General features: G+C 36.7%; 1 protein-coding gene across 1 annotated transcript in view; it reads left to right on the top strand.

Annotated features, from left to right (window-relative positions):
* Scn7a (sodium voltage-gated channel alpha subunit 7) overlaps positions 1-26,431 on the top strand; it is an 85,238-nt gene that overhangs the window by 26,240 nt on the left and 32,567 nt on the right. The window contains exons 3-10 of the mRNA XM_029537080.1: positions 4,546-4,664; positions 4,892-4,981; positions 6,628-6,756; positions 8,207-8,298; positions 12,094-12,300; positions 14,387-14,456; positions 17,198-17,339; positions 21,241-21,447. Of these exons, the coding sequence (XP_029392940.1) occupies positions 4,546-4,664; positions 4,892-4,981; positions 6,628-6,756; positions 8,207-8,298; positions 12,094-12,300; positions 14,387-14,456; positions 17,198-17,339; positions 21,241-21,447 (1,056 nt within the window). The remainder of the gene's footprint in view (positions 1-4,545; positions 4,665-4,891; positions 4,982-6,627; positions 6,757-8,206; positions 8,299-12,093; positions 12,301-14,386; positions 14,457-17,197; positions 17,340-21,240; positions 21,448-26,431) is intronic.

Genomic DNA, 26,431 nt, shown 5'->3' with positions numbered 1-26,431 from the left:
GACACTTTAGTAAAAATGCAAGTTCAGTCCTCATTTGGATTGTCCTTGTGGTTGAGTTGATAATGGGCAGTAACCTTAGGATTGCCTATTACTGTCGCACGCCTGTTACTGTTGCAGCCATCTTAATACTGAGTAATGTGTGCAGGCATGCTAGGCATGGGAATGCTGCCGTTGAAGATAAAATCAAATGTCTTAAGAAACAAAACAAATACTTTATGACAAACCCTATGTCCAGCAGTAGTTGGCCAACAACAACAACAACAAAAAAGATTGTGATTTTGATTCTTTTGTCAGGGTAGCATGTGTGGAGACAGGGATTCTCTGGGTAGCCCTGACTGTCCTGGAACTCACTCTGCAGTCCAGGCTGGCCTCGAACTCAGAAATCTGCTTGCTTCTGTCTTCTGAGTTCTGGGATTAAAGGTGTAAGCTTTTATTAAAGGCATAAGACTTTTGTTTGTTTGTTTGTTTTAGACATGGTTTCTCTGTATAGCCCTGGCTACATAAACTCACTCTGTAGACCAGGCTGGCCTCCAACTCAGAAATCTGCTTGCCTCTGCCTCCGGAGTGCTGGGATTAAAGGCGTGTGCCACCATGCCTAGCTGGCTTTCTGGTTTTGTTGTTTTTTTGGTTGTTTTTGTTGTTTTTGGTGGTGGTGGTGGTGGTGGTGGTGGTGGTGTGTGTGTGTGTGTGTGCTGTTTCTCTTGGAATTTTTTGTCATTTTTCTTTTAACTTGTTATGTTGTTGTTTTGGTTTCTTTAAGAAAGAGTGAAGGAACCTGAAGTTGGTTGGATACAGGTGTGGGGAGGACCTTGGAATGAGTTGGGAAAAGGAAAGAATATTATCAAAACTTACTACATGAAAAATTAAATACAATATGAAATAATTCTAAAAAAAAACTCAAAATAAAACAAAATTTTGAGTGATTTAGGATCCTAGCTGCTATGAGGCCCATGAGTTGAAATTTGCCAGAGTGACCTCATGCACTCTGAAGCCTACCAGGGTGACCTTATGCACTCAGGGTTGCTCTCAGTAACATCACACTGTTCAAGTATCTGGATTGTATTTGGCTTACTCTCTTCCACACAGCACAGAGACAAATAACCATAAAATTAAGAATATGTATGAAATCAGGCGATAACCTGAAAGTACGCATCCCTTCACAATGACACACACATATATTGAACTTCCCATGGAGTTTGCAATTGTTTTGGAAGCTACCATGAAAAGTTGAATTTATGCAATATTATATTATTTGTTTCTATCTGTTTTATTTAAGTGGAGATGGGAGAATAGGTACAATAGTTGAACAAAGCCTCATAGCAGATGCATGTTGAACTACACTTATCTGAGAATTGAGACCCAGAGTGGATTCCAGTTAGAGCAGACATGCATGGAGAAGTGTTGGCAGTTGTATATTATAATTTCTTTTTCATATGCATCTGCCAATATAAGAAGCAATAAGCCATATCTCCTATATTATTATCAGACTATATAGTCTATTGTATTGCATATAAGATTAATTTTAAGCCAGGCCTGCTGGAAGGGCTATAATACTCAAATGACAAAATTATTGCAGATTCAAGTCCTCTGTGGTCTAAACAGTGAGCCCAAGGTCAGCCTTTACAATTTAATGAAATCCATTTTCTTTTTTATTTATTTTTTATTAGATATTTTCTTTATTTACATTTCAAGTGCTATCCCCAAAGGCCCCTAGACCCTCCCCCCTGCTCTGCTCCCCAACACACCCACTCCTGCTTCCTGGCCCTGGCATTCCCTGTACTAGGGCATGTTTTTCAAGGGAAAAAAGAATATAAAGATCCTCAGGAGAAATAATGTAAGAGAGTTTGCCCAGCATACACAAGGCTCTGACTTAATCCCTGCCACAGAGGAAGAAAATAATACATATTTATTTATTTATAAAAATATAGTTATCTTATTATATACCATGTCATGTTTTAAAACATGACATTTATCTCATAGTTTTCAGAATTAACTGGATGTTCAGTGTGAACTGGATCAAAGCCAGGGCCTGCTGAAGGCTGAGCAAACACTGTCTTCAAGTTACATTACCAGACATTACATGTTAATGCACACCCCACATTAATACTTTCTCTTAAGAGACATATATAGTGAACATAAATACAGCTGTACTTTCAATTACCATATATAATGTATACCATATACATTATAGTAATGTTCATTTATATGCATAAATGCCATGGACTGGCCTCAGTCGGGAACCCTCAATCCAAGGGAGAACTCGGGTTTCTGGACAGATGGTCAATGGAGTTGGCAAGAAGGGGGTGACAGACAGACACAACACAAAGGAGAGTATGGATCTGAATGTAATTTGTCTCAAAGCGAGCACCAGTCTTTTAAGTGACTTACACAAAACTGAGGAATTCGTACTAAAAGCTAACAGGAATCAACTGGGATAAAAATCCATGTTAACAATTGGGATCAAAAGCAGCCACACCTAAGGTCCTCTTAATCTTAGAAGTCAGGGGCAAGGGCTTTGTGCCCTTGCCATAGTTCCAATTCTACTCTATTGTATAGTCCACCTCCCCCCTAGGCCATTGTAAATTCCTGTGTATGGGTGTAACTCAGCTATCTATAGTTCTAAGTATCCACTCTGGTTCCTCCTTAGACCACAACCTTCCTTCTTCCTAGATAATGGTAAATTCCTGCATATGAGAGTAGCTTGCCCTGAGATTTCTAACTCCTAGTAGTAGATAGTAATGCCTGATTTCTTTAACTATCTCTCTTACAATACTAGAGGCAAATCTGAATGTCACTGAATAGGCAACATTCTTGCTGAATTCAAAGCCCAAGGTCGGCTCAAGGACTGCCTAGGCCTGGTGAGGAATCTAACTTAGCTATATGTCAAAATCAATCCTTAGAGGCACTTATAATAAAGCAATATTAAGGTAAAGCACACAGATCCATTTACTGACTAAAGCAAGGACAGATTTGGAACATTCGTTATTCAGGATGCCACCGTTCCAGGAGACTATGTTTCCATGAACTTTTTGCCTCAGCACTGCATCCAGGATTTTCGACCTGTCACTCGGGTCACTGCTGGAGTGGATGTAGCACACAAATGTAAAAATGAGCACACATATGTATGAATGTACATAAGCCCACATGTACACATGTATAAATAAACCCATCAACCTAAAAATATATGGAATAATGTCTGTTTTTGAATATTTCTGTTTCTTACTATATTTATTAAGATTTACTGTGTTAGTATCCACAATCCTTGTGTTTATATTACATAAGTTACTATTTTTAGATAGGTTCATGTCAATAATATTAAATAAGTTATGTTTTGTAAAACATTAATTTTTAAAATTTACCTTTTAATTGTTTTATTTTTAATATAGTTTATTTAAAATAGAATTACATAAACTATTCTCTTATTTTCTCCCCTACAGTGTCTCCCTCATAAATAATATAAACAATTGATGTGAGATTTGACCATTGCTTTTATAACACTTCACTGATATTTTCTAATATAAAATTAAAATTTTCACATTCATTAAGTTATAAGATAAAGGCCCTCTGATACATTTGAGTGCAAATCCACACACCATCTGAAGAATTTCTGTTATATTAGCTCAAGGCGTGATTGCACCATAATGACTTTCTTAAGTACAAACCAGCAAACAATTAATTAATTAATTAATTATTAAAATAAAATAAGTGATGAGCTATCAGGTAAATCTAAATATAAGTGAAAACTACTCCCTTTGCTTTAAAAACAAATATCTTGTCAAATGCTTTCTCAGCATCCAATGAGATGATCATGTGGTTTTTGTCTTTGAGTTTGTTTATGTAGTTGATTACATTGATGGATTTCCTTATATTAAACCATCCCTGCATCCCTGGGATGAAGCCTACTTGGTCATGATGAATGATTCGGGAGTCCATCCCATCATCAGGCACCAAACCTAGATAGTAATGCTCATGCCAGCAAGATTCTGCTGAAGGGACCCTGATATTGCGGACTCTTGTGAGGCTATGCCAGTGCCTGGCAAACACCGAAGTGGATGCTCACAGCCAGCTATTGGATGGAACACAGGGTCCCCAATGGAGGAGCTAGAGAAAGCACCTAAGGACCTGAAGGGGGCTGCAACCCTGNAGGTGGAACAACAATATGAACTAACCAGTACCCCCTGAGATTGTGTCTCTAGCTGCATATGTAGCAGAAGATGGCCTAATTAGCCATCATTGGGAAGAGAGGCCCCTTGGTCTTGNAAACTTTATATGACCCAGCACATGGCAAGGCCTGGGCCAAGTAGTGGGAGTGGGTGGGTAGGGGAGCAAAGGTGGGGGGCGGGGTATAGGAAACTTTCGGGATAGCATTTGAAATGTAAATAAAGAAAATAATAAAAAAAATTTTAAAAAAAAGAAAAGAAAAGAAAAAAAAACAAATATCAAAGCCAATGAAAATATGAAAGAATTTCAAACTGGTGAGCACTGGTAATGTGTTGCTCCAGTTCTCCGTTCCTAGATAACGGTATTTACTGTGGTTTCTTACAGACTTTCATGGTCTTAAACAGAAGCAGAGTCATCTTCAGGTTCAATGCGGTTTCCATCTTCTGCACACTGTCTCCTCTGAGCTCCCTCAGAAGAGCAGCTATCAAGGCTTTGGTGCATCCATATCCTTTCGAAGGGTGGTTGGTTGTGTCATTGGCATGCTAAAAATAAGTCTTGATGTTCTGTTATTCAACCCCTGTTGTAGTGATAGTTGATAATTGTTAATCCTTATTTTTCAAATAGAATGACATGTATTTACAAAGGAATCTTGTCACTTGAATCTACAGATGAAATTTATTGGTCTTTTGTAATGCGATTTCTTATCCATTATTCCTTGACCATGGCTTACCCTTTTTCGCCTGCTGATTTTAATCAGTGTTCTCACTGACAGCATACTTATGTGCATGAGTAGTCTACCGGAATGGATATTGGCAATAGAGTAAGTTACTTAGTTTTGCTATATATAATAAAGTCTGTAATTATATTTTAGTTTTAACATTTTAATATTTATAGCATTACATTAAATTACAAAAATATGTTATGAATTGAAACATAATACTATTTAAATTTTTAAATGTTCAAAAAACATTTAAGAGGTTTGTCTCACTCACAGCTTTGAAGGTTCAAGAGCACAGTGCCTCTGCTGTTCAGCTTCAGGGACAATTAGGTCCTCTCACCTAATTAAACTGTGCCTTGTGGAAACAGCAGAAGCTCTTTTAGAAGCAGCCATTCATATCTTGAGACCATAAGCCAATGACTGGTATGAAGACCGCCACAACTTTTCTCTTACTCTTCTTGTGGGTCCTGTGCAAACAGGCAGGCAAGTGCTCCAATGCCACAAGGACCTTCAAGTGGGTCCCACTTCTAGCGCTCCATAAACTCTTGCCTCACCATGATTGGGATAAAGTTCTAAATATGTAGAATATTGTAGACATCTGAAGACAAACCACATCTTAATATTTCCTTTCTGTATATACTTGTACATTTGTGGGGCATAGTAATATGAACACCATGACTGAATTTTCTAAGTAAAACAAACATGAATATATACATACACACATATACATACATATATATATATATATATATATTCATCAATTTGGGGTTTTATTTTGCCCTTTCATTCTTCTTACTTAATTCCTGTTAGTGTTATTTTATTTGATTCATGTTCTTTCTATCATTTACTTGCCTTTGATTCCTGTCCCAGACTCTTGAATCCTGGAATTACATCTTATCACCACTTTAAATATCTACAGTTCTATATAGACTAAAGGTTTAATTATACCAATTAATTATGTTCTTTGGAATATTGAGGTCTTTTGCTAAATGTATATACCATGTTTCACCTCATGCTTGTTTTCTTCCTTATTTAAAGTTTTATTTATTTATTTATTTATTTATTTATTTATTTATTTATTTATTTTCATTCATTAATATATTGCCAGTTTTATATGTTTCTCTGTGCATGAAAATCTAAAATGTCTGATTTTTAGGAGACTAATGAAACAGTATATTAGAGGGTTTTTTTTTTTTTGCTGCTGGTGGTGGTTTTTATTTTTGTTTTGTTCTTTGTTTGATTGATGGATGGAAAATAAAGCTACTTGGCAATAACTTTGAGCTCTAACACTATTTTTAAAATAGGGGATTTTGCAATGTAACTATGATAGTGACTCATCAAAAAATACTTGTGTTTGTATGTGTGCATGTGTGTGTATGTCTATCTGTATGTCTGATTGTCTTTTCACATACTACCAAGTTAGTTATGATAAAAATCCCCATTTGGAATATATTTGATATAATTTAATTATATACTACTACTGGGGAAAAGTAGTTCATCAAATCCTGCAGCCAATGCTACCACACAGGAGTCACTGAAGTGCTCTAGCAGCTCTCTGCTAAGTTTCTAAGGGAACAGCCTATTTGATTATGGTCTAATTGATTGTTTCCATTCCACCACATTGATCAAATTTTACTTCCCAGATAACTTATGCTCCATAGTTGATGCCTATCAGAGAGATAACATTTCAGAATTGACAATGTAGTATCTTCAACATTTCTTATTTATGTTTCTTTTTTTCCCTGCAGGAATACTTTGCTTGGGATTTACACATTTGAAATACTTGTAAAAGTCATTGCAAGAGGTATTTGGTCAGGGTCATTTTCCTTCCTGGGGGATCTTTGGAACTGGCTTGATTTCAGTGTAACTTTGTTCGAGTGAGTAGTATTTCAAGTTGTAAACAGTTTAATGATCTCATTTACCGTGTGTCATTCAGAAAATTGTCTCTGGGTGGTCATTATAAATGGAAGGAAAGGGTGGTTTGCTGTCTTGTAGGAAAGTGAAATCTCTTAGCAGTATGCATTGTCAGTGGTTTTTATTTTTGTTGCTGAGTACAGAATGACCTTAAGACTTAGGGGAGGTATCTAGCTGACTTGAGACTCAGTATTTAAGCACTTTATGTAGTTCATGGTTTGAGACCAGTAAATATGATACATATTCAAATAAAATGTTTAAGTACTCAGGGACTTTTCTGGAGTGTTATATATAATCCTAATTCGTATCTAACTTTTCAGTATTTGTATGGATTCTATTATTTTCCATGAATATAGAAATGATCACTAGAGCCAACTTTCTATTAAAATGTTTTTAAAAGAGATTCTAACTTTCCTTAAAAACATTTTTTATAAACAATAAAAGTAATGTCTATCATGTGGTAAGAATAGAATGAAATGACTAGCATCATTATAATTATTGTCATTACTATTACTATTTGAGATTTTATTGCTGCCACTAACACTTACCTAACCTGACCGACTACAAGTATGTAGTGTGTGCAAGCACACATCTATGAAGTTTGAATACATTGTTCCATTAAATTCCTACCAAATTCCTTTGAATAAGGAAATAGTCTCTACAATTGAAGTAATTATGGCACAATATGTTAACCCCAAGTCCTGTCACACAGCTAGGAAACGGTATTATTTCTACATTGGCTTCCTGGCCACAGACAAGATTCACTTACACAGTACACACTCTTCCTTTTGTCTTCATTGTTGTTCACCATTAGGTTCCTCAGCATAAGGAGATTAAACTCTTCAGAATGAGCCGTAGAGTTCACAACAGAGGACTGCCTGGTCTGGCCTCAGTGAGAGAAGAGGCACCTACCCTTGAGAGATTTGAGGCCCCAGGGAGTGGGGCGGCCTAGTAGGGGCTGGGATGGGGCTGGGGACATCCTCTTGTAGACAGGGGGAGGAGAATAATGGGATGTGGAGCTATCTAATGGTAGACTGGGAGGAAGTGATAGCTTGACTGTGAAAAATATTAAATAAATAAATAAATAAATAAATAAAATCAGCTAGCAGGTTTTCTTATTTTCATTGTCATTTTTTGTAATAACGTAACATTTCATGAACACATTATAGTTTGTTGTTTCACTGGCATTTAGCATAGAGCAAAAGTATTATAAACTCAAATCTTAATTGCGTGACCTATTACTACATAGGGCTAACTTGTCTAGAGCGAATTTGTCTGTCATTCAATAATAAACCTATTTCTAGAGTGGAATCATGGGAGCAAGGAACATCCTCAGATGAAGTATAATTTTATAGGAGCTTTCAAAGACCATGGGCTCAATGAGTTGAAAATAATTCTTCTTTACTCTCACAGGTTAATCACAAGGTTTTCACCTCTAAGCTCCTTTCTAATGCTTAAAATTATAAGAACTTTCCGAATTTTGAAGATTATCCCTTTGAACTATGGTAAGACATGCTATTGGATTCATTTTCTCCACTGGGTATTTTTGTGTGTTCATGGAGTCACTTGAACTGTCTGGTTATTACTTAGAGAAAAGACATTAAGTTGAAAATTGTCTCCACTTCTCAAGCTACCCAAAATTCATCCAAATCTATTTGTCAAGAATGTCAAGAAAAAAAATACATTTAAATGTTGTTAGATGGTGTGGCTTGTGATACAAAAATATAGATAAAAATCAGTCATGCTTTCATTCCAATTATCTTTATTAATTGTAAAAGAACTTATATTCTATAAACTCCTTGGAAAGCAGAGACAGATTCTAATGTGCTTCCTTTGCCTCCTTTCCTCTCATTTCACCAAAAAAAAAAAAAAAAAAAAACAGTTTAAATGAATGAACATAGCCTAATATAATTATTAGCACACTGTGTCAGAAACACAGATGAACAAGTTTGGGACCTTACACAATATCACACTTGAGCAAAGTACAATAAATTCACAAATTGAACGGTTTCAATTCCAGGAGTTTGCAAGAGAATCCTGTCCACCTTGGTAGTCTGGCCAGGGTTAGTGTAGATTTATTCCAATCTTCATTGCTCATACTAATGCTCATGTCACACAGCATGTAGCACACAGTAAATATATGTAAATCTTTTATTTATGTCATTTACAGAATAATTATAAGTTAAAGAAGATACAGCAGAGTTCAAGAGGTTTTGGAAGTAGGCATGAGAAATGTATAGAGAGCCTTTATTGATAACATAATGTGGCTAAGACAGAATTAGGGAATAAGATGCTATTGACACCACAGTAAGGGTCCAGATAGAGTGAAGATACAGTTAAGTCTACCTGTGAGTTAAAAGGGCAGAAACTGAGTCATTGGAAACTGTAGCTTCGGAGCCAGAAGGTGAACCCAGAGCCAGGCAGATACCAGTAGCATGTATTGCATCAGTAATGGAAGAACTGAGCCTAGCTGAAACCCTAGGGATTATCAGGAGTTCTTTGTCTGTTGGTCATTACCAAAAGCAGGTATCCATAGCACTGCAGTGCTAACTTTCTATCACTTTATATGTTCTGGGGGTGGAGTTACACCCTTCCCTCAGTCCAGCATGTTCTGGAAAGTCTTGGGCCTGGCTTTTCTGATATGATTTTAGTATGCTCATGCACACTTACAGTCTCACTTTACCCAAGTAAAGTCAAAGGGCAACATGCTTTATGCTCCCCAGGAAAAGTCATCTTTCATTCTGTGCCAGGCTGATGGCATTGTTACAGGACTGATTGGGACCACAATCATCTCCACCCTCAAAATGTAGTTCAAAACTGCTTATGAAATGGAGTCTTTCTTGGCTAAGGCCAAGTGGTTTCTCTTGAGAAACCACTGTTTTACATAATCTGGAAGACTAAGTGTTACCATGATCTCAGCTAATACAATCCCCTTTATTCTCAGTATGTACCAAGTAGGTATACCAACATGTTCAGGTCAGGGATAATATTTTCACAGATAAAGTAGAGAGATGTGATCCTGTAAGTGGAGGGTGGTGAGATAGTTTCCCTTTCCAAGCGTGCAGCCAGATGCTTTGCTGACCTGTAACTTTAAATGTGTCTTTAGAAAGAAAAGGGGGAAAATGTAGCAAGTTCACTTGGCTGTTGTAAATTATACAGCATGATGAAGTCATTATGTAAAGATGCCCAAGGGTGGATACACTGTATCATTATAAGCAAAAGAAAGGAAGAAGGAAGGAAGGAAACATACTATAGCAAGCTCACTGACAAGGGTGGATACAATGTATCATTATTAGCAAAAGAAAGGAAGAAGGAAGGAAGGAAACAGACTATAGCAAGCTCACTGACAACAAACAAGTCTGGATACAATGTGTCAAAAGTGAAATCTAGAGGTGATGTTCTGGTCAAAACACTGTGAAAAACAGATGTGTCCACATTATAAACTTGAAATACAGGCTGAGCCATCAAGACCATTAGACTACAGGGGTGATGTAATGAAAAACCTGTAAATATTTACAGCATCAAGTTGTGTATATTAAACAGGGATATTTTAGGATTTATGAATTACAACCCAGTAAATATGCTTAACAAAAGTATTTTTGGAATGGCAACCCAACCCAAGCCAGAAAAGGAAATATATAGCTGTTCTGGTGGCAACATAACACCTTTAACTTTCTTTGAACCATGAGAACAATAAGACCATAAAATGTCAGCATTTTCAGCATTAAGTGGTCATACAGATAATCATTATCAATGCATCAAACAAAGCCAGAGTTTGAAGGAAGACTAAAGAGGTTGGTTCTGTTTCAGCTGTTGATGAGATTGATAAATGAATGAGAGAAAACTGCATTCCATATTCTGAATGATTGACCTTGAAAAAGATATCAGATTAGATATAAATATATGCTTTCCCAAGATGTATTAGAATATGTTTCTCCGAGTTTTTAACTGAAGGAAGCCTTTAAAAGCAGAAATATACTTTTGCTAGATACATCAGACAGTATTTTATTTTTTCCACTAATTTATATACTTATTCATTTTACATCCGATGTCATCCCCCCACCTTCCAGTCCCCCACTCTCATGCAGCCCATCTCCCATCACCCTCCCTTTCCCTCTGAGATAGGAGAGTCACTCCCCCTGGGTTCCAACCCACCTGGGGCACATCAAGTCGCTGCAAACCTATGAACATCCTCTCCCACAAGGCAGCTCACTTAGGCAAACAGGATCTACAGGCAGGCAGCAGAGTTGGGGACAGCTCCTACTCCAGTTGTTGGGGGACTCATATAAAAAATGAGCTTCACATCTGCTACATATGTTCAGGGAGCCAAGGTCCAAGCTATGTATGTTCTTTGGTTGGTGGTTCACTCTCTTGGAGCTCCTAAGGGTCCAAATTATTTGTCTGTTGGTCTTTTTGTGGAATTCCCATCCAGGTCCCTAGATCCTTCTCCCAACACAAGACTCCTTGAGCTCCTTCTAGTCTTTGTCTGTGGTTGTTTGCATCGATATCAGTCAGCCGCTGGGTGGAGCCTCTCAGAGGACAGTTATACTAGGTTCCTGTCTGTAAGCATAACAGTATCATTAATGGTGTCAGATTAGTACTTGTCCGTGGGATGGCTCTCTCAAGTTAAGCCTGTCATTGGCCATTCGCTGACCTCTACTCCATCTTTACCCTTGTACCTCTTGTAGGCAGGAGAAATTTTAAGTTGAAAGTTCTGTGGGTGTGTTTCTGGCCTCATCTCTCTAATGGGAGTCCTGTCTGACTACAGGAGGTGGACACTTCAGGCGTCCATATTCCCATACTGTTGGAAGTTTTAGATTTAGACTCAACTATGTTGGAGTCTCTGTAATCCCAGGTCTCTGGCAGGTCCTGGAGATGCCCCACCCACCCACTGAGAGGGAATAGGGAGTGGAACAGGTATAGATGGGGATCAGGTATAGGGAGAACTGGGGCAAGTGAGGGATGAGAGACTGAACAGACACAGTATTTTAAATCAGTGCCTATTTGCTTTTCTTTACTGTTTTAACAGCCTAGGCACTGTCAAGACACCCATTCAAGATAATGTTTCTGAATTATCTCATTAAGTAGCATTAAGTATCTAATAACTAGCAATGACACAGAACCCTCTAGCTGTGACTGTGGTTCTTAGTATTTGTTAGACCCAGGCAGTAGAACTTGGAAAGAAGGACAGATTTAATGACTTCAAAGGGACAGGCGTTTGCCCCAGGAGAGCTTTTCTGAAGCAGCTTTATTGAAAATGTTTTTCTTCTTAAGCTAAAAACACATGTCTTTCTTTCCAGGCCTGCAGTCTATTGTGGTGACACTGGCCCAGTGTTTGAAGAAACTATTTGGTGTCATTGCCCTAGCTCTGTTTTTTCTGACTGTTTTTTCACTACTCGGAATGGGCCTCTTCATGGGTAACCTGAAGCACAAATGTCTGTGGTGGCCTGAAGAAAATGAAAATGATACGCTGCACAACAGAACTGGCAGCCTTAACTATAGTCCAGGTAAGAGACACTCCATCTAATGACAGAGAAGCCATTAGAGAAATCAACACTCCATTTCTGGGCAAATTATAAATCTTATAACTATACTCAAGAACTAATTTGAATCTCTTTTTCTTTTTAATTCAAAATAACAAATTTCTCATTTTTCAGACAGCTAATCAGGAGAAATAAATTTTGCAAAATCCTATAAATGTAATTTTTAAATTTATTCTATAAAGATTAAAGTTTATCATTTTGGCCATTATTTAAAAAATTATTGAATTGTAATTTTTCACTTTATCACTTACAATGTTTAAGATTACTCTAAAAGTAAGACAGTCACCTTCTTATGGAAATAAAGTCATTAGATTTTGATTACTGGTGTACTTTTAAGATACATTTTAGTTCTTCCTTTTAAAGAAAGGAAAACATTTGAAACATAAAACAATAAATAATAATGTAATGTCTTACCTTTTGGACATCAGTAAATAAACTTATGAAGTTTTTCATAATTTTTCAGAAGATGCACAGCAATGGCTGTGGTACCATCAGCAACAGAATAGGAAACAAGAGGAATTAGATGATACTTCAAGGTTTTATTCCCTGCTAGACAAGGAAGCTGGGGTTCTACCCAAGCTAAGACTATCCTAAGTTCATACATCTTTTAACTGTCAATGATCTCATATTGGACTCCTTTAGTGTTAGACCCCTGTAGACAACATTTGGGAGTGTGTCTATGTTTGTCTATTCAAAATACTTAATCTTTTAAACGTATGCAGCTTTTTATGTTAATTTCACTTATATTTCATGCTTCATTATCACTACCATAAATCATACCAATTGAGCTCTGTGGCCAACTGCATAGTATGAGTGTGCTTCAGTATGAACTGTAAGCACATGAACACACTAAATGTTTCATTTCTTGTGTGCTTACATCCCAAAACCAAATTTAGAAAGGAAGATCAAAAGAGGTGCACATTTTAGTTCCTGAATCCTACTGAAACACCCACTTTTTTTTTTTCGATGTAACAACTAAAATATACTAATTATTTAAGGTAAACAAATGTTGCCACTTTACTGGTTATTGAAAATAATAAATGAGCAAACATACCCACCAGAACTCTTTTTCCTTCCACCATTGTTAAAGCACAATATTGTAACTTTAAAATCCTTTTCTAATAAAACACCATTATAAAGCGTGTCAGTCTTTTACATTTCATCAAGTACATATTAATAACTATAGGAAATAGTGTGTTTAAGAAACATTTTAACCCAGTTGGCATGCATAGTCCTTTCCTATCAAAAATTTCTTAGAACCTCCCAGTCTTATTGATATCAAATTTTATTTGTGTTTTGATTGTTGCTCAAAAACCCAACCAATAGTACCTCATCTTTACAACTTAACATACACACACACACACACACACACACACACACACACACAATGCCACACCACATCTTTTTTTTTTCTCCTGTAGTTTAGATTCTGAAATTTGAATCTGGAACACATGTTGCTATGTTCCTAAACCTGCATATTGCTAGTTGTAGTAGCTAATATCTACAACCAAAATTTGTATTTATTAACAGCAGTTTAGCATGTGATGACAAACTATGTAGACTATGAAGAATATTAGCAAAGTTTGTGGTTGTGATTAGCATGTCACTGGCACTAGGTTCTCAATACAGAAAGGCTGGCTCAGGTTAGAAAGAGGCCAGCAATTCTGCCCTCAGCTCAGGGATACCATCAGGAACAAACCTTGGGAAAGCAGTCCACAACGTGCTAAGTAATCTTGGGCATTTTCCTTCAGCGATACTGTCATGTGTGGCTGTTTTATTCACTTTTCCCGGACTCTGACTTCCATGTGCCTGTTCCACCTTCTGTGCTCAGCACTCTCAGTTCCAGAACAGCAACGCACCTGAGTTCTCAAAGGTCCCTGGCATGTGTATGGGACGGCAGTTTAAACATCAAGAGTTTGTTCCTTTTCTCTCAAGGAACTGGCAGATGTGCCTCTCCGATGGAAATCCAGATGGGCTTCATGTGGCTGACTCAAGATGCAACATAGAACCTTCATTCTTTCTTTCTTTATTTCTTTTTTATTTTTTTCAGAAAGAGCAAACTTCTACTACATGGAAGGCGCGAAATATGCTCTTCTTTGTGGCAACAGGACAGATGCTGGGTAGGTACGACAGATGCTTTCTTCTAGTATGTCTTTAACACTCACTGAGTGGATATTTGTTTTGCTACTGTTCTCAGTTGCCTATGTTTTCTTACTTCGGTATCAAAGTTAGCAGGGGAGCTGTTAAATTCTTTTTGAAACTTTCTCACAAAATTCCATAGATGGCAAGTCTTAGAAATAACAGATATGAATTTCTTAGCTGGGCAGACTTGAGACTAGCCCTATTGGCTCATAGGTGGTGCCTTTTTTTTTTTGTTTTGTTTTCTGTATTCTCATAGTGGAAGTGGGACAAAGCCACTCAGGTTTCCTCTGTGAAGGCATTAACCATACACATGAGGCCTCATTGTGGTCTAGTCTGTTCAGTAAGAGCCCCTCATGGTACTACCATAAACTTGAGGGAATAAACCACCAACCAATGAGTACATATGGAGGGATCCATGCCTCCAGCTGCATATGTAGCAGAGGATGGCCTTATCTGGCATCAATTGGAGACGAGGCTCTTGGTCCTATGAAGGTTCGATTCCCCATTGTCGGGAAATGCCAGGGCAGTGAGGTGAGAATGGGTGGTTGGGTCGGGGAGCACCCTCATAGAAGCAGGGGGAGAGGGAGGGGATAGGGGGTTTGTGGAGGGAAAACCAGGAAAGGGGATAGCTTTTGAAATGTAAATAAATAAAACACCCAATAAAAAGAATATATATCCAATATATCTACTTTGAGCCAAATCAGAAATACGTAGTATGAAATACCATTAATTCAATTTTCTAGAAAAGCAATAGGCAGATTTTAGAGTGGCTTATTGTCGTTTAAGAATCTAGGTCACCATATGGCTAGAACTCCAGCAAAGAACTGGTTTATTTTCAGTTCATTCCAGCACCAGCAACTAACAAAAGACAATGTAAATCAGCTCTTTGGTAGATAGCTTTTCAAAAAGGTATGTTATAGAAATACAGTGGTTTTACTTACTTGCATGTCTACATGCATTTTATATGTATGTATTTCACATTAATAAAATGAATTTTCTAAAACAATGAAAGGCACCATTCTCACGTATTACGACTATAGACTCTTTTTATAACATATATGTAAGGAAGGGTGTGGTGTACGTGCCATGGCATGCATGAAGATCAGAGAATATCTTGCAGGAGTTGATGCTCTGTTCCATCATGTGAGTCTAGAGAACTGAACGTTGGTGATCAGGCCTGGCAGCAAATGACTTAACCCTCTTAGCCGTATCACTGACTGTGTCCTACAGAGTTTAATGGAACAAATAAGAAAATAGCAACAAGCAAGAAGCCAATAGTCCAGACTTGTTGGCTTCGATGCTTTGCTCTACTGCTTTTCTCTCAGCAGAGATGATGTACCATGTACTGTTCATCTTCTCATTTCTTTTTTTGATTTTCTCCCTTACATGCAGGGAATTAATCACATCCCTCTGGAGGATAAAGCACCCTTGTATAGTTTAGACTTTGGGTGACTGTGAAGTTTTATTGTTTACTTTCCATTCTACCCTCAAAACCAGCTTTTGGGTCCTTCTTTCCTATCCAGTAGTCCTCCACTTTAAATACATTCCATAAACCTTGTGAAGGCATCTGGCTATGAATGTTAAGAACATGATTAATAGAAACCAGATGGTATTTCATCTCCAGCACCATAGTTATCAGCATGGTAAACTAACCCAGATGAGGAGATGACTGTAACACCCAGCATGCCTCTGCTCTGGGTCTTAGGGTTTCAGTCTAGTAAGTCTTCGTGCACAAGCATTTTTAAACCACTTCTTCCATTATATGTTTAAGGCCTGTGGCATGGCCACCCCCAAAATAATGTGGAGAGAGAAACTACACAAAGCCGTGGAGAGCAGAAAATTGGATTTATTGAGCCAATACCATAATAATGAGCCACATTACTCCAACCTTACATAGATAAAAGTTTGAGAACTCCCTGAAAGGGAAGAAAATAAATATTTAATGTGCTCTTTTCCCCCAAGTGCTAGCTCTGCTTTTCAATTATTAATGTGACAAATGTTTTCTCACCCTTAAATAATGGGAACTAAGGGTCTGAGGTGAGATCACTTGAAGATTAAGCCTTCAAATATTGTAGTTTATTTTTATCAGTGCTATTTTCTAACATTTATACTTTCACTATGACATTCAGAGAGTTTCATGTCCCTCCCCCTCCCCCTCCCCCTCTTTCACTCTCTCTCTTTCTCTCTTCCTCCTTTTATCCCTCCCCTATCCTCCTATTTTTTATTTTACTCAAATACTCAAAATAATAGGCAAACAGTTTACCAATGAGTTACACTTTTAGCTTTTCCAATCTGATTTTGAGCAGCAAAATTATAAATGATAACAATTATACTCTTGAAATTGCAACATTTTCTTGTCCTGGTAATTGTAGATATGTGAGTGATGCATGAATTAGTCTAACTTAGGCACTCAACAATGTATAAATATTTAAAGCATATGTGTGATGAATATATACATTTCGTCAATTTAAATCAGTCATTGAACAATGGCTTTTTGGAAGCCAATTTGAAGGTACTTAAGATTCTCTTTCAACACTTTTCATGTGTATCAACCTGAAATACAACTGATTTTTAGTGTTTTCTGAAAAAAGAAAATTGATTGACTTTATACAAGGGGCTCTCTCTGCTCTTAGGCAGAAGGGAGATCGTATTTATAACTGGCCCATTGCCTGAAAGCTACTTTATACCAACCATTTCTTCCTTTCTGTGTCTTCTTTAGCCAGTGTCCAGAAGGTTATGTGTGTGTAAAAGAGGGCACAAATCCTGACAATGGCTTCACAAGTTTTGACAACTTTGGCTGGTCCCTCCTTGCTATGTTTCGATTGATGACGCAGGATTACCCTGAATTGCTTTATCACCAGGTAAGAAGAGATAGTATGAACTCCACATGATGCAGATAGCTTCTCCACCTTTGCAAAATACATGCTAAAAGGTAAGTGAAGTTGTTAAAAAGAAATTGTGAACACACACACACACACACACACACACACACACACACATACACACACGCGGTATATGAGGGGAGGGATTGTGTGAAGAAATCCAGAGACAGAAGGAAAGCATGGCAGCTACTAAAGGTAAAACACCCCATTGACTGCTGTGCCCTGACTGTGTTTGGCCTTTGATATTAAATCTTTAAAATAATGCTTCAAGGTCATTGCACAAAGCATGGTTGACAAGGGCCTCACTGGGGACATTTCAATTTCAGAGTGGTGCCCAGTGATAGAATTCAGTAGTAGTGACACTCAGCTTTTAATGCTGATCTTACCCATTGTATTCTAATACATTTTCTTCACAATGGACAGTAGCTACAGCTTCAGCACCACCAGCCACATAGTCTTGGAAGCAGTCATCTACTGGGGGGCGGGGTGTGGTTATGCTAAGCCATGTTATTTGTGTGTACATATTGTGGCTGATCACATAAATAACACTTTCAGCCCAACATAAATTTATTGAAATATAATACCATATAAAATTGAAGATCATTTGTTTACTTATATTTTATATAAGATTTGATTGGATGGAATAACATCCCCAAATTTTCATGTATGGAGCTCACTTTCTTACTCCAAAAGGCCATGATGCTGACCTGTTTGATATATGTGATTTATATAGTGAGCATTTAATAATTGAGTAAAAATATTATGGGCCTATCAGATTGGAACACATTAAGTAATAATATATTAAGTGAAAATTTCTGTTTCCTTTTATTTTATTTAATGTTTTCTACTTAAATATTAAACAGAACTCCAGGTATGATGACAAAAGAATTTGTGTCATAGCTACCTTTGTATAGCAGTCTCCCAGGAAGGAATAAAACTTGTTACAGTAGAGAATTGGAGTCCCTTTAAAGACCATTTCCATTACCATGAAATGTGTAATGATATTATCAAAGCAGAATAGTGAAGATAAAAAGATGTTAGAACAAAGAACTGTTACTCTAAATTCTAAAAGATTTTTGCATTGTTATTCTTTTTAAAACATGTGTTTTGTTGAGAGAGCTCTTTCTTCATCCCCCTGGGATAGGATGGGTGCCAATGATAGACCAAAATCTAGTTATCAAGTAGAGTGTAAGTAACCTCAAAGAAGTTGGGCCATTAAAATTCTCACCTTAACATGGATGATGACATTTTTGTAGCTGTATAGATGAATCCCATCACCCCTATTTACCCTCTGAGTTCATATATTATAGAACCTCCTGAGCCTACTGGACCACATGACATCGGGGCAGAATTATGTAAGGCTTCTTTATATATATTACAATAGAGAAAGGCTATGGTCTCTGGGCAGGTTTTAATGACTAGCCTTACCTATTACTTTTGTAAGGGCATTTCAGAAGTCCATAGTTCTGATAGTGAGGATCTATTGTAGGTGGTCATTCATGGTTTGGTGAAAATGACAGTAGCTAGGCTTGAAGAATAGACTTCCATAACAAGCCACATGCCTCATACTTCTAGTATGACTATACTGCAATGCGTGCATGTGTGGTCACTAAAAGAAATGTTAGGGAACAATCTTCAGAGACTGCTCAGTGGTTTAGAGCACTTCTTTTTCTTTCAAAGAACCTAAATTTGCATCCTACCAATCTTTTAAAGTAGTTTAAGTCCTCTTGAAACTCCAGCTTCAGAGGACTTGGTGCCTTCTTCTTATTTCTGTATGTACCTTTAAGTATTGTGCAAATATACATGCACACACACATGTGTGCTCTTCCCCCGTCTCTCTCTCCTCTCTCCTCTCTCCTCTTTCTCTCTTTCTCTCTCTCCAACCCCCCCCTCTCTCTCTCTCACACACACACACACACAGAGAGAGAGAGAGAGAGAGAGAGAGAGAGAGAGAGAGAGAGAGATACAGAGAGAAACAGAGAGGCAGAGAGGCAGAGACACATAGAGAGACAAAGAAGAAGAATTAAAATCTTTAAAATTAAATCTTTAGGGGCTGGTGAGATGGCTCAGTGGGTAAGAGCACCCGACTGCTCTACCGAAGGTCCGGAGTTCAAATCCCAGCAACCACATGATGGCTCATAACCATCCATAAGAAGTTCTGACGCCCTCTTCTGGAGTGTCTGAAGACAGCTACAGTGTACTTACATATAATAAATAAATTTAAAAAAAATTAAATCTTTAATTTTTTCAATAATGTATTGCATTTTTGACATAGACACTGGTGATTAATGTATTCCTAAATGGAAATTGAGCTTATATATGAAGTACAATTTTATTCTGGGATTTTTTTCTTTGTTTGTTTCTTGTTTGTTTTTATTTTGCTTTTATTGTTGTTGCTTTGTTTTGTTTTATTTTATTTAGTTTTTTTCAAGACAGGGTCTCTCAGCAAAATTGTCTGGCCTGAAGCTCTCTATGTAGATTGTATGGCCTTGAACCTGTCTCTGCTTCCTAAAAGCTGAGATTAAATTAGTATGCCAAAAGAAAGTTATGAAAATGCTGGCTGTAACATATTTTTGTTGTGTAAACTGATTTCCTGTATTTGTTATGTTAGTGTCTACATTTTTATTCCCTAAGATTAATGATATGTCCATGCTTCTTATGCAGCAGTCAGAACTTCTTGATGGTTTACTAAATTATACTACCTCAAAAAAATTTTTTTTTGGTCGGTGAACTTTTGTTCAAAACCCCTATGTATGATGCAATGTCCTTTCAGATCTCAGCTGTACTTGCTGATGGAATAAGACACTTTCTCTATGGGCTTTCCTTGGACTTGTTTCCATATATATTTAAAGTTTCCTTCTGTTATGATCAAGAATCATATCCAGTTTTGAACTTTCCCTTTACCCATTTAAAAGAGAAAGCAGTGTACGCTTGACCCTATGGCGTGATATCTTAAGTATTTGTTCAGATATTGCCATCACTAGGAAACAAATTTACCCCCAAAGGATTTTCTTCTAATTTGAGAAAAACAACAATAAGTTATTTGTGACCTCCAACAATCTATATACAAATGAAGGCCTTGTTATTTTATAGACATTCAAGGGTATGTTAAAAACTGTCTAGTTAGGCTTGTTTTAAAGTCAACCCCATGCCTCTTCAAGTAAAAAGGGGACAGAATTTTGGAGGCACTCAGGTTTGGAGTCTACTCATGACATTCGTTTCTGATTCCTGCATTTTTATCATACAGTAATTGCTTTGATTTGATAGTAGATTTTACTTAGCATTTCTATAAACTCAGTAGATCAATGCTCAGATATTTTGTACTTGTTACCAAATAGTACAGTTCATGTCTTAGGCAATAATATGTTTGGTCCCAGTATTCATGAAAAGAGTTGAATTTCACAATATAGTTAAAGCTAAGTGTGGATATGCTGTGTACGCATTGCTTCATGTTATCCTCATACAAATACTATGAAATAAGTTCTAGAATTAGCCAAACTTATACTGAGACCTAATAAAATAATAATTTCTTCATTATTATATGCTAACAAGGATGCATATCTTTAGTTTGGATAAGTGGTGCACAACTATAATGCCAGTCACTGAGGCAGGAAAATAGTAAGTTTGATGCTAGCTGACCTGAGCTGTATAATATCTCCTCTCTTTAAAAAAAGAGAGTATTTTTTAACATATTATAGCCTATATTATAATATGTTAAAAATCTAATCTTTAAATACCTGAAGTAATAAATTATGCTTTGATTGTATTTTATTTATGACTAAATAAGTTTATAACAAAAATTAAAATTCATCTTAAATGAGGAAAATATAGAGAAAGATACTAATGCCTCTCTCTGTCTTTGTGTCCCACCTTTCTGCAGATCCTTTATGCTTCAGGAAAGGTCTACATGATATTTTTTGTTATGATCAGTTTCTGGTTTGCCTTCTATATAGCAAGTTTGTTCTTGGGCATACTCACTATGACCTATGAAACGGAAAAGCAGAGAGCCCATGAGGAATCCAGAGATATGGATCCCAAATGTCTACAGACAGTGAAAGAACTCGAGGAAGAAAATGACGCAGCTGAGGTATAAATCTGTGCTTCAAAGATTCATAGTGTTAGAGGCTCTTCTCAAAGTCTTGGAATGTATGGTGTTCAGATGATCATATCTGTGCATGGTATCCTATGAGAAAAACAAGTGTTTTTGTTGTGATCTTAAATCCTCTAGTCTCATACTTAAATAACTTCCAGATTGTTAGCCTTCTATAAAAATTCAGCCTATGAATCTGAAAGTATCAGCAGAAGTGATGTTCAGAAGATCGTACAACTTCATTTTTAAATTGAACTAACCATACATGTTTGAGAAAGAATAAGGGGATGGAGGAATGCACCAAGTGGCATTGCAAGTGATCGTACCTCTTTCAGAAGACTGGGAAATAGTCACAATTAAGACAGGAAACAAAAGTCAGAGATGAAGTACATTTGGAAAGTCTTTTATAAAACAGAAATAATACAGATGAGGTAAAATACAAGGCCAACGAGCAATTAGACCTTAATTAGACCTTAATTATAAATTGTAGAAAGGTTAGCTGAGTGTTTCATTAATACAAAAAATTCCTTCTTAGTGAAAAGCAGCTGAAGGCTAAGCCCGCCATCTATGGAGTTATCATCCCTGAACAGGCTCTGAGGAATAAAAGTTGCCCAAGTGGAACTTGAATAACAGGATGTTGGAATGTACCCAATGACTTCATAGACTCTTGTGTCCATAGCATGCATGCCATTGAACAAGACGCAATTATGGTCTGTATGAACAAAACATGTACAAAAAGAGGCTTTCATCACTCACAAGTAAAATGTAAAAAAGAAAATTACAAAAAATTCTGTCCTTCAGATTGAACTTGAAGGGTCTGAAGGAAATGTTGACTGGTAATTTGTTTTAAAGTGGCATTTCAGAAACTCAAGAGCTTGTCACTACCTCTCATTGTACCAAAAGGCTTAACAATACTTCCCTTATTCCTAGATGAGAAGTTTTATTAGCTTTGATTATGAAATAGCTCCAATTATGAAAGAGCTTTGGCATTTCCTAGTATATTTTTCACTTAGTAAAATTTGGATTTAGTAAAGCTTTCTGCTGTTTATTAAAATCTTTTAGTTATGAAGACTTCCTTTCCTGGAAGAATCCTAGAACATTTCTCATGTACAGTTTTCTGGAAAATGAGAATAAAATTCATTTTTATAAGATCTCTTTTTCTCCCCTTGGACATAAAAACATGTCAGGAGAGAAGAATTCAATTATTGAATGACCTTTTGAAATTAGGTCAAGTTCAAATTCTAAAGATGGACTTACAAAGAGATGGACTACATGGGGCAAATTCTCATACCATAGGAACTCAAGGAATTTTGTTGACTAAGAGTATGGTACTACAGTCACACAAATGTGAACTTCAGTTCACTTTAGCCACTTGATATATGCATGATATTCACCAATTCTGTCAGTCTTGGGAAACATCAGCTTCCTTATCTAAAATATTGGCCATTTATATTATCTGTCATATAGGTGTTGTGACTTCCAAATGAAACACCATGTGGGCCAAAAGTATGTTATGAAGAAGACATGTTAGTAAGGTCATCATCAGTATCATAGAGCATATAGAAGATAGCTTTAATTTATCACAATCGGCAAACTACCCACACTTACTTGATCTTTGTTTTGTTGTTTTGTTTTGTTTGTTGATATAAGATTTCACAATGTAGTTGAGACTGACCTAGAATTCAACCATGTAGCCCAAGAAGTTCATAAACTCAACCCCCTTCCCCCCTGCTCCATCTGGCAAGAGTTATGGGCATAAACCACCACATCCAGATACAACACATAACATTTATAAGGAAAAAAAAACCCTTCATGTCATATGTAAACTAGTTCATAAGAGGATAGTATTAATTTAATGAGACACTTACTTACACTATGCCACCCTCTTTGCAAAATGTGTAACGTACGGTATACCACATTATATTTGTGCCAATACCTTGAGATACAATTCCCAAAATCTCAAGTGAGAAAAATTGAGAAGTCTCCAAGAAGCATGTATAGAATGAGACACAGTATAAAACCATAAATGTTCATATTTGTTCCTGGTCAAATTTAATTCATGTCTACTAATGATTATAAAAGATCAGAGACTAATTTTAGAGAACAAGTGAAAGAGAATATAAGAACATGGAGTAATCTGAATGGAGGAAAGCATACCAATGTGAAAGTCTTACATCTTTGGCTGTAGTTAAATAGTAACATTAATGGCAGCATATAAAGTCAGTTCCACTATGCCCACCATTTGATAGGGACTACTGAGTTCTAGTGTGTAAGTCTTGTTGAGGAGCGACAGCCGCAAGCTTTGATCAGTACACACTAGTACTAGACATGTTTTACCAGTGGGGTGAAGTCATAGCTCTTCACTTAGCTACTTAGTTCTCTTAAAGGCAAATTGTGTTCCCATATGAGTTCTTAATCTCATTAATAAAATGTTTAAAGCTGTGCAGGGCCAGTGAGATGACTCAACACATTAAAGATCATTTTGACACAAACAGAAATTGAAAGCAGATCTACAAGGAAGCTCTAAACCAGTTTGATTGAGAGTAAAATTACAAGCAAGACAAGCCACAAGTCTCAACACCTGCTAGGAGAAAGGGAGTGGATACATAGAAAAAGGATCATGCTTTTTTAAGTTAGGCAGGAAGTTAGAATGAGATACCAAAAAATGAAAAGAAAGTGTTATACCTTTTCCCCATTCATTAATTTATGTATTCACTTCAAATCCTGATGGCTAACCCCTGTCTCCTTAAAGTCTCCCCTTTCTCCATCCATCCTCCCCTTCTCTTCTGAGAATGGGAAGACCCTATTAGGTATACCCCCACCCTAGCATATCAGTTCTCTTCAAGGCTAAGCATATCCTCTCACAGAGTCTAAACAAAGCTGCTTAGTTAGAGGAACAGGATCCACAGACAGGCAACAGATTTAGGGGCAATCCCTGCTTCAGAGACACCTGCATGAAGACCAAGCTGCACATCTGCTACATATGTGCAGGAGACTTAAGTCCAGCCCCTGAATGCTCTTTAGTTGGTGGTTCAGTCTCTGTGAGCCCCCAAGGGTCCAGGTTAGTTGACTCTATTGGTCTCCCGCTTCAGGTCCCTTTGATGGGCCTTAAAGAAGCAGTGATCCACCTTTGTGATATTTCCATTTGGTGTTTTAAATACTTATAGGGGCATTTGTGACGTTTTCCTCTCTAATGTTACTGGGGATATTGGTTATATGTTCCAAAGCCCATGATGATGAATTAGCTCAACCCAAATAGCCTGTAATCTTTTGGAATCTGTCTAGCTACCTAACAATTCTTATGGCCCAGTTCCAAAGCAGTATGATTCTAAAATGACACAGTTTACATAAGTAATTCTCTCATACACCATTAGGAACTGGTAAAACTTCAAGAATAGAACAAAATATTTAAATACCAGAGTAAAATGAAAGTAATTTGAAAAGTGGTGGCTACCTTTAACCTGACAACCCTATAACATTTATCTAATAATCTAATTGGTATTGATAGTTCTCTAAATATTAGGTTAAGGTATGATAAATGTAACTGCAGCGTAATTTGCACAAAGCTGTAGGTCTAATGGGGGGAAATTATGAATCTGTCTGAAGTCTAGAGTTATCTCCAGAAGAAAAATAAATTATTTCCTGATATTATTACCAGAAAATATCATGGCACTATGTACGTTATCTCCTTGCCAAAACTGAGCTATGTCTAATGTGCCTGTTAATCTAATTGCCTGTTACAAAATAATTAAAATATCTACCAGTTAAGTGCAATGTGTGACACTTATTTGTTTTTTGCTTATAACAGCTCAGTTATGCTATAATGTTTTTGAACAAAAGAGAAAGTTAAATATGAATATTGGAAATGGTTTTAGATAATATTAAGAAATTACTATTACAGGTTGTGATAATTGGACTTGTGATATATTCCTTTAAGATGATCTTAAAAATAATATGACATCTGAGTTTCATTTACATAGCTTCAAAAAACTGAAAAAAACTGAAAATTAGAGTCTGTCACATGTTGTTAATGGTCGACTAGGTTTGGGGTCGCCCCAAGTTCTTTCCTCTCCCACATAGATAATTATCTTAACTCTTTGGTGAGATTCAGTAAATTGTTAGTCTAAAACAGCTATGTGAGGACCAACTCCTATGTCATAAGTGATCACCTGAGATATTATGGACTACATCAGAAAGTATCATCTTTATGCAGATGATTACCTGAGAAATCCTTGTCATATCATAGAAATAGATTTCACTTATGCTGGTTTTGTGTTAGAAATTTATGGGATGTAACTACAATTTTATACATAACATTGCAGTTCAGATAAAATGTTTTCTTGAATTTGTGCAGTTTGATTAAATAAGTAATATGAAATTCCTAAATTTTACTTTATATTTTAACCTAATTATAAAGTGAAGCTCCGTAAATCTGCTGAGTCTCATTCTCGTGATGAAACTCAGTATATGATAAAGTTCCTATTAATGCCCTCTGCCTCTAGCTATGAAATTTGATTGATACTAAAATTAATGCAGTGATTTCATTGATCTCTATTTGGCCACATCAGATGTACATATCAGAATTTGTCAAATAGCAGAATATGCAAACGAGAGTCTTGGTATTGGAAGACTGCGATTGCTGATTTGTGAAACAGTAGTTCCCATGATAGTTTTAACATTATTAGGTATGAGCTTCAACAAACTGTCACAGAAGATTTCTTTGGTTCTTCCCGTCATGTTACAATTGGGTAAAACTGAAGCATCCACACCGAAGCTTTTAATCTTAGAGTAATATTCTACTGCAAGAACTAACTCCTTTTAAAATTATTTTAAAGATTCACAAGATGCAACTAAACTCAATGGCCTGAGTTACATCCCAGGGACCCACATGGTGAAAAAAAGGAACTAAGTCCAGAAAAAAATGTAAAAATGTTTTATACACACACACACACACACACACACACACACACACACACACACA

The sequence above is a fragment of the Mus pahari genome, chromosome 3 (assembly GCF_900095145.1).
Source record: "Mus pahari chromosome 3, PAHARI_EIJ_v1.1, whole genome shotgun sequence".
Taxonomy (NCBI): Eukaryota; Metazoa; Chordata; class Mammalia; order Rodentia; family Muridae; genus Mus; species Mus pahari.
Note: the sequence above shows the minus strand (reverse complement) of the source record. Positions and strands in the feature narration are given on the sequence as shown.